Source organism: Amblyomma maculatum, chromosome 1, assembly GCF_055883805.1.
Source record: "Amblyomma maculatum isolate TAMU_Amacu chromosome 1, ASM5588380v1, whole genome shotgun sequence".
Taxonomy (NCBI): Eukaryota; Metazoa; Arthropoda; class Arachnida; order Ixodida; family Ixodidae; genus Amblyomma; species Amblyomma maculatum.
Genome location: NC_139344.1, coordinates 203,712,946 through 203,730,043, shown reverse-complemented (window position 1 = coordinate 203,730,043; position 17,098 = coordinate 203,712,946). Strand labels below are relative to the sequence as shown.

Sequence of the window (17,098 nt, the reverse complement as noted above, 5' to 3'; positions counted from 1 at the left end):
CGGCCGTACAGAAAGAAATAAGGGGAGAAACCGGTAGTCGTTTGCGTAGCAGAATTATAGGCGTATAGGTTATAAAGGGTAACACGTGGTCCCAATTTGGAGTAAGTTGAAGGAACATACATGGCCGTCATGTCTCCTATAGTCCGATTAAATCGCTCAACCATTCCATTTGTCTGGGGATGGTAGGAAGACATCGTACGATGAACAAAATTGCACTCCTGTAGGAGGGCTTCTACGACATCATACAAAAATACGCGACCACGACCACTAGCAATTCCTGTAGCACACCGTGACGCAGGATGAGGTTCTCAAGGATGAAACCAGCGACGTCGCGGGCAGAGGCCGCCGGTAAAGCAGCAGTTTCAGCATATCTGGTGAGGTTGTCGATGACAACAATGATCCACCTATTGCCGGCGGAAAAGCTTGGAAGAAGCCCGTAAAGGTCGATTCACACGCATGCGAACCGGTAGGGGCTGCAGGGCTGGATGGAGTGGACGTGCTGGCGGACAAAACTATACATGCCCTGCCAGCAGCATCAATGACGCAGGCGAGTAAATATTGTCAGGAATCTAGCATGGGAGGCACGGGTTACCGCCGATATAAGTTGTGGTTCGGGGGCGCGGTCGTTGGCGTGGAGGGAAAAGCGGTGGCCGGCTTGCAAACGTTTGTGCTTTTCCTGCATAAGAAATTAAATTGCAAGTCAGGACTAGTCTTGAATTGTTATCGAGTATATTGAGAATGCTTATATTTTGTATCTTGTGTTGCAAGAATGTTTACTAACGTCTTAAAGTGCCTCATTTTGATGGATTGTTCGAACTGGCGCTCCAGCTGACCTGAGACGCCGCCGGCCAACAACGTCTTTAACGTCTTCCGGCCTGCGTCTGAGGCGGGGGTCCCGCTATCCATGCCAAGCGACGGAGGGCCGGAGCTCTTTCATCCGCTGGTGTAAATAAAACGTTGTACTCTATCGAATTAGCACCCGGGTGCCTGCGTCTCCTTACTTCGTGAACACTTAAGAACGGTTGGGCACTGCATGACACACGGGCGTTGTCACTCAAAGTAGAATATTTGCTCCAGGCTTAATGAAGGTTGCGCATGGTTAGCACAGGCGATGTGTCGTACAGAGCAAAATGACCATGGATACCTCGAAAACGTCTCCCTGCGTATGTACAATTAATGCCAGGCGTGGACTTCACTCTGGAGACAGCTCTGGGGTGCGTATTGGGCTGTTTCTTTCGCACCACAACCCGATTTCCTGAAGCTGCAAAGAACGTCAGTGGTGTCCTCAGGCTCCATGGATACAGGGAATGCAAGGCGCTGCACGCCTTTTATAAAACACCATTTCCACTTTAGTCTTGCCAAATCAATCCGCAAGTAGCTTTAAAGCACGCAGCTTTATTTCACACTGAAAATAAAAGGTGTATGTACAAAATGAAAGAGCTGAGAAAGAAAAAAAAGTAAGGTTCAGGATGTTCGAAAGGGAGGAATTCAGAGCCGTTCGACCAGCTTCTTTTTGCGCCGCCGTATGGCTTCTACGTCCTCAGACTCTGAGTCTTCAAGAAAGCCATCGTTGGGGTCAGGCTGGTAGCCGTCCTCTTTCTTGTCTGACTCGTCCCCCTTGACATTCCATTTGTTGAGTCTGCTGCGGTGGCCTCCGCTGCCACCCTGGGATCCCCTCTCACCCTGGGATCCTCCGTCACCCAGGGATGGCCTGTCACCCAGGGATGGCCTGTCACCGATGGATGGTCTGTCACCGAAGGATGGTCTGTCACTTAAAGATGGCCTGTCACCCAGGGATGGCCTGTCACCCAGGGATGGCCTGTCACCCAAGGATGGCCTGTCACCCAATGATCCCCTGTCATCCTGGAGTCCCTTGTCATCCAAGGATCCCCTGTTACCCTGGGATCCCCTGTAGGCATTCCTTCCGCTTCCTTCAGCGCTGTCGCTTTCTTCTTCGTCGACATGCCGCGATCCGCCCCTCCTACCGGGCTTGGCTCGCCTGTTGCCCCGACCTCCACGTTCGTCGTCAGTCTCGCTTCGAGGCCGGTTTCGTTCCAGCTCCGAGGAGGATTCGCCGTGGCTTCGGGGGTAGTCCTCAGCTTGAGGGATGCGAGGCTCGAATGGTAGTTTACGCGCCGGAGGATAGAGCGGGCTGTCGGTAGTTATCTGCGCCGAGAAAAGTAATTTCGAACAATGGTTTCTTCAACGCACGCATAGTGGCGACATTACAGTGAACGACCGCTTGTGGCGGCGGGTATCTAAACTGTTGACGGGGAGAGCTACTACCTACGCTGGAGTTTCCTAAGAGCAGCGCAAGCACTGAATCAAGACATGTGCGTCCGTACGACCGTTATAAATCGAGAACAGTACCACCTATAACCTTGCTGTCCCTCAGCCGGACCATACTGACGCCAGGCTATGCCGCAATAACCACTCTGATATGCCTGTGAAGTAGTATTAAACAGCTGGGCGAGTTTTCTCTGACGACGGGTCTTTCTACGTCAGTGCTGGTATCTTTTGCTGAAGCTAGGAACAAAACGCAGGAAAAGATAGTCAATAGACGAACGTAAAATGTTAAGCTAACAATGGGAACTTCTAGTAAGGTTCTCATCACCTGGTGACCGCTACAAACATCCATTGTGGTGCACCTTTGGATTGCTTTTTCCTGGCCATAGCAAGCTTGCCAAATTCTGGCCCCGCTCTTGAGGTGATAGGCATAGTTTACAAGAGAAGCACGGAAACGGCGGCAAATATTTTGCTGGAGTTGTGCGCGTCATTACTTTGTCCTGCCAAAAACTGCATGTCGACTAGACTGACCAATGCGTCGACAAGACTTTGGAAATATGTTTTCAAAAACAAAGAAATACATTTAAAATGTGCTTGCATACCACAACAAAGGTACGCAATCTAATAAGGACCGCAATAAGGCCATTCGAAGACAGGAAAACGAGTAAGCACGGCTGATTTTGGAAATATTCCATATTAAAAATTAAATATAACAATCGTAATACGTCCTGCCTCCCCTAAAAAGTCAGATTCTTCCGTGTATGTCTGCGACAACACTGATACGAATATTTGGCCGTGTTTTATGGCCTAAATATGCGTATATTTGTAAGCTCTGTTAGGCTGCTGACCACCGTCTCCTCTACGCATTTAGTCTCTCTGGATTGCGCCACGCACCCTTTTGAAATAAAATGTACTAACGAGCCGCAACTGAAGTTCTGCTGATTCTGAACGCCAGAATATCCTGCAACCGTGAAGGGAGCTGTTATAAAACTGCAACTTCACCCTACCCATTATTTACAAAAAAGAAAAAAGGAAATAAGGACCTCTACTTAGAGCTCAGAACTTTTGAACAGCATTGCTTCCATTCATAAGAAATCCGCCACACTGAGCGAATCGCCAGTTGTACAACTGCGAACAAGGCCACTTTATGGGCAGCAAACTGTGCTACTAAATAGAAGCGTAGCGCTCGAAAATAACACACGTCATTTTAGCCGCAAGGTTTGTTGAGTGATGAACTTCGCTACCTTGAAGATCTGTTCTGTGTGCTTGAAGAACCTTCGACGCGTGTAGCCCCCTTCAGGCTGTTGCGGGCGTGCTGTCGATGGGTAGCGATTGCCGCTTGGGCGTTCTTCGGACGGCCGTTCGCCTGCGCCGCCCGCGCGATCAGTGTTGTCTGAGCCACCCGGGTGCACTTCGACATTGGGGTTCGGTCGTTCGTTGCTCCTCCCGCGCTTCACTGCGAAAGGCGCCAAAGAAGACCAGGTGACGAATCAGTCTAATGAGAGGCTTTGCACACTCCTCGTTCTTATTATATTTCACGAATCACTAAAACATTGCCGGTGTTTAACTCCACCTAAACCGATTAAGACGTGCGAAAGCACCGTTTGACATGGTTTGGCATGGTTTTGCTTGGAAGTTTACCATTACTAGAGTGGCACAGAGTTTGGCGAAGTTTTAAACGTCTTTATTTCGCGGCATACAATTGGAGCCAAATATGTCATCTCGAATCCCTATCGCATACATAAGCATTCTCGAGTACATAAGCACAACTGGACTTCTCTCTTTCTTTTAACTTTCTATCTCCTGCATCCCATTCCCCCTTTCTCAACTTATGCCTTGTGGCAAACTCTTCGAAAAAAAAAATCCCTATCGCAAACTATAGCGTCAAATTTTATTAGCAGATGGTTGCTAAACAGGAAGCTAAATGGTATGACACCACCTTGAACGCTACGCGAAGAACAGTTGAGTCATAATTTTGATGCGACATGGAGGTTCGTTAGTGATACCACACAAGCAAACTTTGCGCCAGGGTCTATAGAAGGAAGGGACAAAGCTATTTCTTGTGTGTATCTGTGTTGCGCTGAATACCCTATTATTGTGTTCCTGTCCCAGTCGCACCTTCGGTAGCTCGACAACGCCTGGCTTCACAGTTGATATGGCAACAAGCGAGGCACGAGCAAGAGTTTTGCTTGGCTCTGACGAACGTATGAGCGTTTTCGCACAAAAAGATGACATCAGCGCCTTCGCGGCAGGACGTTCAAAAAAATGTCCCGTCCAAAAAATGCGAGTTATTTCGAGGGTGGACGGTGCAGTCACCGAGGCTCTTGACGCACCCGCAAATGTTCTACTTGAGTCTATATCTCGGAAGATAACATTGTGCATGGCACCGATGTTTCAGGACTGCGCTGGAAAACTCAAATAGCACGCTTGTGTGGCTGTTCTACGTCAAACGCGGCACTTGCGTTTTGACTTCCTGACGTACAGGCAGCGTCTGTAGGGCGAGTAGTAGAGGGAAGCTTCTTCCTGCGCCGCTGCTATTTCTAAGGAGACATAGTACTCAGTAATGTTCTCCAGTATTATAGCTCAGTCGGAAAAAGAAAGAAAAAAGCTGAAGTAAGAGAGGAAGACAAATGAAAATGTGAATATCCCTTTCATTAAATATTGTATGTGTGTTTTGGTCGCAGCCCTCAATGGGACGCGCAATTTAGCAAGCTAGCCCCTTTACGCACGATCATCTAAAGGAAACGCCAGAGAAGCCAGCTAAAGCACCTCAGATCACGCGCAACACTTGAAAGGAAAACAGCCGTCGCGCCGAGTGAAATGTTACCTCGTTGGCACATCTTTTGCGACATATTGTTTTCATGCGTTAACAGTAGTGATTTGACAAAGGGGATGGCCAATCATCGCTGCGTAGACAGCATACTAGATTTTCAGAGTAACCGAACATCGAAAAGCAGCGCTCTAGCCGAGCAATATTGTCTTAAGCTCTATATAACGTAGACAATATACTTTACTTCCGGAGCGACCGCGCCGCGCAGAAAAATGCTCCAGCAAAACACCACCGCCTTTGTCAAATCATTGCTGATAATATCAAACATAAGATACTGCCAGGAGGCTCTCGGACGAAACAGACGACGTTGGTCGGCTCCACTCCTGCACGACGTGCTGTCAACTGTAACTGTGGATTGTCAGCTGTTCCCGCATCCTATCAGATAATTCCTGTCACCAACATCGTGACAGTACGCAACATTCCTACTTTTTTTTCAAATGTCACGCGAGATCCATCATACTTTAGCTGGCTTCGCTGGCGTTACCTTCAACACACCATATGTCCAGCGAAGCCAGGGAACGGGTGGTGGCATTCGCGTTTCGGATCTCTCTAGAGAGAGGGTAAATATGCGTTTTGAATTTCCAAGATGCGCTCAAGAATTCGTAGATGAATGGCACTGGTGCTTGCTCCTTGGCTAGCTGGATTTTGTTTTCATTGAGCGCCCTAGATCGTGGGTTGAAGACAAAAGGCATTGTGCCCATAATAAATTCTGCTCTTTAATGGGACTACAGGAAGGTATTTTATCTCAAAAATACCAAACTGTATCGTCGTATGTCTTGGAAATAAAAGCCACGACTATAATGAGCCATATACTGACGGCAGGCTTATGGTGAGTCGCTGGGTAACGTTATTGTGGTTGCTCCTACTCCCAGGCATGAGTGAACCACTATCGTCAGCGTGTGGGCAGTAGTGAAACGACAAACGAAATAGAGAGAATTAGGTGTTAGAGAGAAAGAGTAATAGGCGCTTACTGTGGAGCGCCCATTTTGAAGCAGAATAAGCTAAGTAAGGCGCACCTTCCAAAAACGGACGTTTGAAACGGGCGCCGAATTACGCAGCCTGCTCTCGTCACACGACCATGCTTACTCTCCCCGAATAAAACAGCAAATGCAGCCTTACGTCGGCTCCTGCACTTGTCTTGGTACTCATACAACAGGACCTCCAGTACATGCACGGCGTGGTAGTGGAACTCCGAGCTTTGTCCGCAGTTAAGAGTTTGGGCAATCATTTCTGTGCAGCGAATGAAGTTCTTGTAAGCCCTGCGAGGCAAGAAAAGAGAAAAAATCATTACACTGTCATATGCGCTCCAGTCAAGGAAGCGCTTTTTATCTTTTTTGAGAGCACGCTGCAGCTTAACGTGCTTTTTTTTTTCTTTTTTTTTTTTCATATCGCTTCCCCTTTCACACCTCTATGGAATCCCGGTTCTCGTCTGAGGGATGTGCGGGGTTCGCTCCCCATTCCGCAGGCTACCTCCGGTGACAAAGTAGACACAATTAGCTCTCCCCTAGCCGGGTTCTCTGCTTATATGGGTTAATTGCATGAAAAATAGCTCGTTGACCGCACCTTAGGTAAAAAAAGAAAAAAATATATACCTGTGTCATGGCGCTCTTTGTCCTATAGTACCCTTTCCCGGCGAAAATTCATCGTGGTCCTGAGTCCCGTTTTTTTTTTTTTTGTTTTTAAATGCATTTGTACTGATGCTTCAGTTTTTCGGCAAAACATTGCTGAGAAGGGAACTAAGCGCCATTTAATCGAGGGTGCCAACAGGAAAAGAAGCAGAGGCACGATGTTTTTAGGTACAACACTTCACCGAAGCAGGAGGGCCCACTTAAAGCGAGGAACAATGCTATAGGAATTATCTCTAGTCACAAAGTACAAGTAATATAAGTACAAGTAACTGAGACTTGATAACTAAACAGCCGAACCCGAAATTAATGCCATAACGATCGTTAATAGTCTGCCCAATTATCTCGGTGCAGCGTATGACGTTTTTGTAAGGTCGGCGAGGAGACAGAGAGGGAGATATATATATATAAGAGAGAGAGTTCCGATGGGGGTGTCAGAATGTTAGAACACCCCCGGAAATCTTCTGGGCACTGCATCCCCTCATTTTTCCTGCCTGCTTCGTGCCTTTCGTTCACGCAATTTTTTTTTTTTTTTGACCGGTCGCATGCAACACCACCTAAAATATATTTCTGGCTACGCCACTGCACCAGACCTTCCGGTTTCTTCATTCGCACGTTCAACAAGCGCCTTCATCGACAACGTCATGGATGTTCAATTTTCTCCAAAGCGCGCGTCGACCACCCGCCGCTCCGCTTTCGCTCCAGCCATTTTCAAACAAGGGGGTGATTTCAGCTTGCCTCTAGTTTATTTTAGAAACATTTTTACGGCAGAGGTAGAGAAATATTTGTTTGACATTCAGTGCTTCTCCTTGCCTCTGCTCTTAGTCTTTTGTCACGATTTTTACGCGAAGAATTTACAGTTTGTTCGGTCGAAAAGCAATCGCCGCCCCCCATTTTTGGCTCGGGTATTGCCGAGAGTTGTCGGAAGAGTTCGGTACGGGGCAGGAAATATTGTTGCTGACATTATTGCTTAGGATCCCACGATAGTCAACTTCTGCTAAAATGTGTGTAAGTACAGTCAGAACAACGAATCTTGCTCTGTGATTTTCTTTATGGACGCGTGTCCATGCTCGGGAAAAAGAAGGTGAAACACTTACTCGCACTGTGGGAACTTATCCGTCGTGTGCTGTACTACTTCATTGAAGACCAAGGCGCATGCCAAGAACTCCCGAGAAGCCTCTTCCTCCTTGCACCCATCATTTTGTGCTACCACAGCGGCCATTGAAGCTGTCGAAGAAGGCAAGTTATTTGTTTGAAGCACTTTCGATTAGCTCATCAGATTTTGTTTCCTAGAAACGTTAGCAGTAATTCCACTACCTGTTTCGCCGTAATTGATTTTGCGGCTACAGGCAGCATCCTGTGACAGGTAGCAGTGGTAAGCAGATGTATCAGTAACTTCTTCGTTTAATGGATTCTCCTTTTTTCGTACGTTTAGCGGTCGTCATCCAGTGTTTATGTCTAATACGTCTACCATGCGAATATAGCGTTACAACTGTAACGTTAGTTATCCGTGTGAAAGGAACGGTGTACTTGTGTCTCCCCGTGAAATGAGGATACCAATGTATGCAATTCTCGGCTGTGCATAAAAACGCTCAAGCTGGTAGAAAAGAAGCTGCTGGATACGCAGTGTCAGACAAAATTAAACAGCACATGTGGGAGCTATAGCTTACTTTGGTTCTGGCACCCATTTTCTCCGGTATAGCTAAAAGACACATGCCTGGTTTCCGGTCTAAACCCTATTAATGAAAACATGCGTAGCCTCGGTATTATATGGCAAAATGTTCTCGTGTCATGCGTCAAGTTATGTAAACGGCTACAACTTTGAGTGTCGCATTCAGTGTACTTACTGTTCACTTTCTCCCTGAAAAGAGATGGACTGATGTCGAGCTCCTTGAGACAGACTTCTTGATATCGGGCAGTGATTGCTTTCGGAAAATACTCCAAATGCTTGATGAATTCAGGATTTTTCTGGCAACTAGCTGATTCTGTCACAGGCGTCAAACAGTGAAAATAACGAAGGATAGTCCTGAAACAAAAAACGAAACCGACGTGAGTTAGGTGTAGTGCATAGTTCCGCTACGTGTAGATTTGCAGCAATCCTGCTGTCAAAATTAGGTCAAGTATATGAACGGAAATAAATCGCAAAGGAAGTCCAGTCAGCCCTTACTAACAAAGCAGTTGGCGCATCGTATTGAAAATTAATTCGTTTACGATTTGTCACCTCTTCTGCTTTTGCCTTTCGACGCACTACGAATGACCCATCTGTGCGCCTGTGCCAGCAAGTGTAAACCCCAGCGCCCTCCCCGGTTTTTCCGAATCTCACCAATAAATCGACGAGGCAGGGGAAACTAATTTAAAATTTTGCTATAAATGGACACGATCTCGCGTAAAAGTTGAAAGCTGGCACGAAGACAGGAAAACAAAAGCTCTTACCTGCATGATTTTTTTACAGCCCTGGACGGCTCGTTCAGCTGACCGAGGGCCTTCATGTCATGCTCGAAATCCTTAGTGCACGTCAACTCGACACCCCAGGCGGTGGCAGGGCTGCATTCAGACGCAAGCTTCACCTTGGCCATGCGGAATCGGAGCCGCCGCACTTTCAAACCTCGCCGGCTGGTTTCTGCGCAGAGAATGTGAGAGCGCGTGAGATGCACTGGACTTGCACAGCTGCTCGGGCGAAAATTACTGACTGCCCCGACCCAGAGGCAGCCGACGCTTGCTGTACATTCCATAGATCTGCCCGCCCTTCAAACAGCAAGAGCCACTGTACTCCGAACCCTGTACTTGAGTACAGACAAAGTGTCGAAACCCGAGGACGGACGGACATTGCTTCTATATGAACTGCTTATTCGCATTTCACTGCCACCAGGTCAGGTGGAAAATCACGAATCGAGAATAAGAAATTGAGGGCTAAACAAGATATGCAGTTGACTTCTGTATCCGGAGGAATCATGCTTTGCGCAGCGCACTATTAATAGAGAACGAAACGTGAACGCCGCCTCGAAGGAAATACAATATTTCCCTAGCCATCTACATTTTTCTCTCAAGGCTTGGGATGACATCGCAGTCAAGCGCTCGGAAGTGAGGTTATGAACGAGATATATACAGCCTCTATACATCTTATTTCTGAATAGTGCGACTTAGCCGCTCAATGGCCTCGCGATATGTCGCACGAGGTCTTACCGCAAGGTGGGCTCTTTGTTTAATCTCAGCCAAGTACGTAATCATCATCTTCACCCTGACTATACCCACTGCAGGGCGAAGGCCTCTCCCATATTTCTCCGCTTAACCCGGCTCTGTGCTAGCTGCGTCCTCTTGACCACCGCGAACGTCTTAACCTCATCCACCCACCTAACTTTCTGCCGCCCCCTGCTACGCTCTCCTTCTCTTGTAATCCAGTTTGTTACCCTAAGCGACCATCGGTTATCCTCTCTTCGCACTACATGGCCTGCCCATGCCCATTTCTTCTTCTTAATTTCCACTAGAATGGCTTCCTATCTCTTAATGTTACCCCTACCATTTTTCGTTCCATAGCCCTCTGGGTTGTCCTCAACTTAAGTAGAACTCTCTTGGTTAGCCTCCACGTTTCAGCCCCATAGGTGAGTACAGGTAAGATGCAACTGTTGTATACTTTTCTCTTGAGCGATACCGGTAAGCTGCTAGTCATAATCTGCGAGTGCTTGCCAAATGCGCTCCATCCCAATCTTATTCTTCTTGTTATTTCCTTTTCATGGTCCGGATCTGCGGTTACTACCTGTCCTAAGTAGACATAATCGCCTACTACTTCCAGTACTTCGCTACCTAATGCAAACTGCTGTTCCTTCCCGAGGCTGTTGAACATTACCTTAGTCTTCTGCATATTGATTTTCAAGCCTACCTTTCTACTTTTCCTGTCTAGGTCATCAATCATTATTTGCAGTTCATCCCCCGAGTTGCTTAGCAAGGCAATGTCATCAGCAAATCGCAGATTACTGAGGTATTCTCCATCTACCCTTATCCCTAACTGCTCCCATTCCAAGTGTCTGAATACCTCCTTTAAGCAAGCTGTAAATAGTACTGGGGAGATTGTGTCTCCTTGCCTAACACCTTTCTTTATGGGAATTTTGTTACTTTCTTTATGCAGAACTATGGTTGCTGTGCAGCCACTATATATATCTTCCAGCACTTTTACGTATGGCTCGTCTACCCCCTAATTTCGCAATGCCTGCATCACCGCCGATGTTTCCACTGAGTCAAATGCTTTTTCGTAATCAAAGAATGCTATGTATAAAGGCTGATTATATTCCGAGCATTTTTCTATCACCTGATTGATGGTATGGATATGATCGATAGTAGAGTACCGTTTCCGAAAACCTGCTTGATCCTTTGCTTGATTGCGGTCTAAGGTTGTCCTGATTCTATTAGCGATTACCTTATTAAATACCTTATACGTAACAGACAGTAAGCTGATTGGTCTGTAATTTTTGAGGTCCTTAGAGTCCCCTTTCTTATGAATGAGGATAATGTTTGCATTCTTCCATGGTTCCGGTACCGTCGATAACACCAGGCACTGCGTATACAGGGTGGCCAGTTTCTCTAGCACGATATCCCCCCCCCCCCCCCCCCGTCCATTAGCAAATCTGTAGTTATCTGATCCTCTCCCGCTGATTTCCCCCTTTTCATAGTTTCTAATGCTTTCTTGACCTCGTCCTTCGTCACTGGTAGAACGTCTGACTGTTTTTCCCTGCCGCCAATCTCGTTACGATCCTGACTACTTTGGCTGCTGTAGAGATCTGTATAGAACTCCTCGGCTACTTTGACTATTTTGTCCATATTCGGGATGACGTTGCCCGCCTTGTCCCTTATCGCATACATCTGATTTTTGCCTATACCCAATTTCTTCTTTACCGCTTTAAGGCTTCCCCCGTTCTTTACAGCATGTTCAATTTTCTCCATGTTATACTTCCTTATATCAGCCTCCTTGCGGTTATTGATTAGCTTTGATATCTCGGCCAATTTGATCTGGTCTGTTCGATTGGAAGCTTTCATACTCTGGCGTTTCTTAATCAAATCTTTTTTCTCTTTAAATAGCTTACCGGTATCCTCTCTAGCTATCCTACCGCCTAATTCTACCGCACACTCAGTAATGATATCTCTGAAATTATTGTTCATTGCTTCTAGGGTAATGTCGCCATCCTCGGTTAGAGCTGAATATCTATTCTGTAGCGAGATCCTGAATTCTTCTGCCCTCCCCCTCACCGCTAATTCGTTGATGGGTTTCTTTCTTACTAATCTGTTGTGTTCCTTCTTCAGATTTAGGCTAAAAGTACGTAATAATACTCGTTATAGTGCAGTCAAGAGGCGGTATGCAACGGTTTTTTCGCCTTGAAACACTGTTCCCGTACGAGTCTGATGGGTCACGTTTCTGAAACGCTCAACGCGCGTGCAGAAACGATAATCGAATACCTTTGGTTATGTTGAAGCAGTCGACGCTGTAGCCTTGTATGATGCCGCGAATCTTGTGCAGCTCTTGAGAGATGAAAGTCCTTTCGTAGCAGCTTGACTGGATCATCACACTGGCAACGCACATCTTGTACTTGCGCAAGGAGCTATGAAGCAAACAAAAATTGGCAACTCAATGCCAGGCGACGTGATCGAAGTTGAACAGATTTTAAAATCAAGTTCATTTTAACTTCACAGTTGTCATTGTTAAGCTACCGTAACAGCAGCCATGCATGGCTCATATATGACGCCTTTCTATTGTTCTTTTTATCTGACATCAAGACGTTGCATTACGTTATTCGGTCACTATTTCACTTTTACCGCATCGTACAGCTACAGAGGGCAAGACACTTGTCTACAACACCCGAGCTGCGCTCTCCAGATTGCCTGTGCACCATCCGGTAATGTCGCCTGATATGGAGACAGGCATGTGAGCTACATGCTAGCATGCGCAACACATTGGAGCAGTTTTCTCTGTTTTTCGCATTTTGGTCGTCGCCACCCCCTATCGCTGTCGGAAGCACGCAGCCGGAAGGTTAGAGACAAGAGTTTTGCATTTGATAAAAAAAAAAGGTGACCAGCACCACAAAAAACAGCCCCTTCACAGCAGGTACCGGACTCGTTATTGCGGTATGCTGCCTTTGGTGAGGACCTAAATCTAAAGCTTGTTTCACACCTGATTCAGGCCATTTAAGGCCGGCAGAGAAAAAACGGTGTGGCCCATAAAAACAGTCACCACTCGATCGCGAACAACAGCAGACAGCAAACTAGGGGATTTAATAGGCTATCGTAGGAATTTTGCAAAATCGTTTTGTCGAACGCAACTGCTATCTCGATTTTCATCTCTACTCTTTTATTGGGGAAGCAATACTACTATAGGTTTCGAGCCTTCAGCGTAGCGCGGCCGGTAGCCACGTCTTACCCACGTGACACTGTGACGTCACACCCCACGTGACATTAAGGTGAAAGCTGGGCTACGAACTCAAGCGGTCGGCAGGAGCTGCCAACTTGGGTCTCTCGTTTCACATGTGACGGTTATGTCAATCAGCCTGCTAGGACCCTGGCATTCACGTTACCCCTATAGGCCACTAATGCACGTTCATATCGGTTGGTTAAAGCGGGGCTTTATATCTGGGCTGAGGAAGAAGAAAAAGAGAAGAAGAAGAACGCTCGGTCACCCACAGCTAATGCTTTCGCTCAATATTTGGTTCAGCAGCGTTGAACCCTTGTAATTTTTTTCTTCCAAAATCCTGGAAAAAAAACAAAAACGACGCAGGGAGATTTTTTTTTTCTTTAGTCTGTCGACGTAACTTTTCGTTGTTTTGTAACAAAGCAGTCAATAAGTTTTCTAGGAAAACCTCGAGTACTATTAGGTCTTTGGGACTAGGGAGAAAACCAAACATAAATGAGCCGAGCATGAGACTTACTAGCAAACATAGTCGTGGCTTCCATGATGATGAGGAAGGTTCATTCGCAAGATGCGGTCACACTCGGATTGGCCCCTGCGGAAGCTGTCCACTTCACACTCGGCCTTGGGTAATGATTGGTCGCCTGGAGAGTGTAATGAAAGAAAATTAGTTTTCTAGACCTTGAGATGACGCCCTTCTACAAGCGCGGCTCTTTGTCGGCCCGTAGACTATTTCCAGGCAGCTTGCTTTCGCGACTGATCGCCACACTTGTTGCCTTTGTCCATATTTCTCGGCACGATACGATGAAGATTACTCATTACGCGGAGTTGACTAAAACGCAATAAGATGAAATTCGTACATCAGAGGCGTATATAGATGCACATTCTGATGAAAAGTTAAATTATCAGAAAGACTTTCAGTCATGTCTAGTAGTAAGCAGAACATAAATTGCTGTGATGTAGTATTTTCTTCTTTCTCGGCATTGCTGTTAAAAATATAAAAGGAAAATCGCATTTTTTTTTTTATTTTTTACAATTAGTGCGTGCCTTGTGCTCCCCCGTAGGCTACTTATCGGCCAGCGCAGACAGGCCGACAGATATCGCAGAAAATGTGCGCCCACAAATATTGCGGACTCTGTCCAGCCTTTTAAGCCGCTTCGTGAAACTTAAAACCTTTACTGAAGGAGGATCATGATGCGAGCATTTTGGGTTGGGTTGGTTTGTGGGGTTTAACGTCCCAAAGCGACCCAGGCTATGAGAGACGCCGTAGTGGAGGACTCCGGAAATTTAGACCACCTGGGGTTCTTTAACGTTTTGTTGCTTGCCAAGTGAGCCAGGAGTTCTAGGGGTACACATGAGCTATCAGGCACGGAAGTTAAACTGCATTTCCTGAAAGCAGAAGGCCGGAGTCCATCAAGTTATGCTCGGGCGCAGTCAGGCCTAACTGAAACTACAGCGCGGGCAGCAGTGCCGAAGCAAAGAGCCTAGCTGGAGAAAGAAGGAGCGTTGAATAGAACGCGAAGCACCGTAGCGGCGCGAAGTGCCATCATTCGACGCACCGGAACTCGCGCCCTTTACGAGTAGCGTGCGCAGGCGTGGCTAAGCCTCGGAAGAAACGTACTACGGCCCGGAGCTCTGCGCGAGGCGTTCGTATCTGGTCCCGCTAAACCTTGTCGCGTGCAGGCCCGACGAAAGCGGCTATCATCGCGTGCAAAGAATCGAAGATATCGCGGTGTCGTATGGCGTGGTGTAGACTCCCTATTGCGGGTCACGGTGGCGCACTTCTAACCAGCGCCCCGCCCCACTAACCCTGCTGTGGGCGTGCCGGCGGCGCGAGGAGTAGGCACTTACGGTCCTCGTAGCTGAACCCTGAGTGACCCCCGCTGTCCTGTGCCGGCTTGGGATCATGGCGGCGACGTTCCCCGCGGTCGCCGCCCCAGCCCTGGTCTTCTTCCTCGTCCTCATCCTCTTCCTCGGTGTTCCGGTAGGGCCTGCGGCCAGTCGCCAAGGCCACGAGCAGTAGCAAGACGAGCCCGGTACGCCGGGGGCCAGCCAGGCTGAACAACATCGTGCGGCTGGTTGGAGCTCGGTCGTGAAAAGCTGGCGGCGATTCCACGAACTGCTGCGCGAGCTCGGTCTCACGTGCTCGTGAGCGGGTGCTCCTGCGAGCGCGCTGAGGTGCGCCGATAGCGCCTTAGGATGATGATGAGTTTAGTGCACCAAAGCATGCGGTCTCGTGGCTTTTTTTTTTTTTTTTCAGCGTCGTTCTAGAGCCGACCTTTTGTTATTTTCGACTCGCGCTACACCGGATCGGCAAAATTGGAGCTTATTAGTTGAGAACTATTTCCGAAACCCAGTGCCGTGCCCTGCCGATACTTCACAGTCCCCAAGGAAAAACACGGCTTACCTTGTCCTTTGCCTTTATTATAACTTGTAGGATACTGCCAGAGTGCCGCCTGCTTTAAGACTACACTGCAATCTAAGTCAGGGAGTTTTAATCCCCCTCCCCCACCCCCCATTTCTCGTGCCTGCAAATAACCCTTGTCAATACCCTACTTTGGATATGTGACATGGTCTCTGAGGCAAGAAGAAGAAGAAGAAGACTATGCAGCTCTATAAGCGAAGAGCATGTCTAGGGTACAGCTCATTAAACACGCCAGCCGAACGAAACAACGGATACAGTTAAATACGGGGATAGCCAGGCAGAGATGGAGCGAATACCCCCCGTTTTATCCGTCGGCTAAAGCCCTGGTCTGCTTTCGAGTAATGGTGCCGAGTTTGGCCACTCGTTTGTGGGATATGATTAGAGCTTTAGGAGTACCAAATTGAAAATAGCGTTTTAGAGCACGGCAGCGTGCGTATAGACTTTTTTTTTATTTTTATCAAAATAATTCGGACTTGTAAGCCTGCCCTCCAACTGAATGTCCTTGCTCGTAATTTGGCATTTCCTATCAATAAGCAGGAGAAGTGTTATACAAACTTAAGACTGCCCCCACTGTAGCACTTCACCATACGTTTGCAGTGTACGACACCTGTTGTGAGGGCGTCTAAAAATGGTTTCTGTGCGCTGCCTCAAAGAGGGTTTGCGCTCGAACCGGGTCTGTAAGAATTTCACATTAGGCAGCCATTAAAGAGCCTGCCTGCGACAGCCTTCTTGAAACTGAATTGCATACCGTCTCATAACTTTACGTCCAATGTTCTTTCGTCCCTTTCTGCACATGTGCCTAATGGCAAGTCGTCGATTCAAGAAACCGAGTTTTTAGTTTTTAGTGATTATGAAAGCTGATGTAGAGGATAATATCTGGACAAATTTTAGGAAATAGAAAGTATTTTCATTGTTGTCTGAATTTTCCATTGCGCAGCGTTTGTTGAAGTTAGCCCGATCATAACGCTAAATCGGAAACGTTAGATAGGAGCGCTGGCTATTTGATAGATACATTTCCATGAAACATAATGTGCATTACTGGTGCTTTGTAGTAACTTTTTTTTTTATTTAGACACGCAAAATGGCAAAACAAAAAAAGTCGTTTCCTTGGGCTGACGTTTCGTTAAAAATTTCGCTATAAAAAACAAAAATAAAAATAACTGAGCGGAAATAAAAACATTTTGATATGTAGTCGAACGATTTTTATTTACATAACTTTAACATTTTATGTCATTCATAAAAACTTAGCCAAACAGCAGAGCATTTAATCGCGGCGCTAGACCTCTTGGCCGTTAATTATACCCGGTGCTTATAGAAAACAAAAATGAATTAAAACCAGTTGCAGATATTTTTTTATTTAAATATCAGGAAGCATCACATAAAAATTTCGACAAGCCACGCTTTCATCCACCTTATGTGGAATCACCCAACCATCTCTTCTGCGTAACTGCCCACTGCAGGCGCCGTGTTTCATATGCGAGGCGACATCAGGTTGCACATAAAACAACCCCAGGAAGCTGCATGATTAAATCTATGCCAGATCA

General features: G+C 46.9%; 1 protein-coding gene across 1 annotated transcript; it reads right to left on the bottom strand.

Moving 5' to 3' along the window:
* Window positions 1-1,488: 1,488 nt before the first annotated feature.
* On the bottom strand, window positions 1,489-15,197 carry LOC146205397 (uncharacterized). The gene is made up of 9 exons (XM_084607161.1): window positions 14,981-15,197; window positions 13,650-13,773; window positions 12,187-12,329; window positions 9,175-9,361; window positions 8,589-8,767; window positions 7,839-7,968; window positions 6,194-6,375; window positions 3,531-3,679; window positions 1,489-2,166 (listed from the first exon to the last, which is right to left on the bottom strand). The coding sequence occupies exons 1-9, from the start codon at window positions 15,195-15,197 to the stop codon at window positions 1,489-1,491; spliced, it is 1,989 nt and encodes a 662-aa protein (XP_084463287.1).
* Window positions 15,198-17,098: the final 1,901 nt, after the last annotated feature.

Coding starts and splice junctions, on each gene's coding strand:
- LOC146205397 (XM_084607161.1), bottom strand. CDS start 15,197: ATGTTGTTCAGCCTGGCTGGCCCCCGGCGTACCGGGCTCGTCTTGCTA. Junction 13,774..14,980: donor AGGGTTCAGCTACGAGGACC/GTAAGTGCCTAC, acceptor TACACTCTCCAG/GCGACCAATCATTACCCAAG. Junction 8,768..9,174: donor GCTGTAAAAAAATCATGCAG/GTAAGAGCTTTT, acceptor TTTTTGTTTCAG/GACTATCCTTCGTTATTTTC.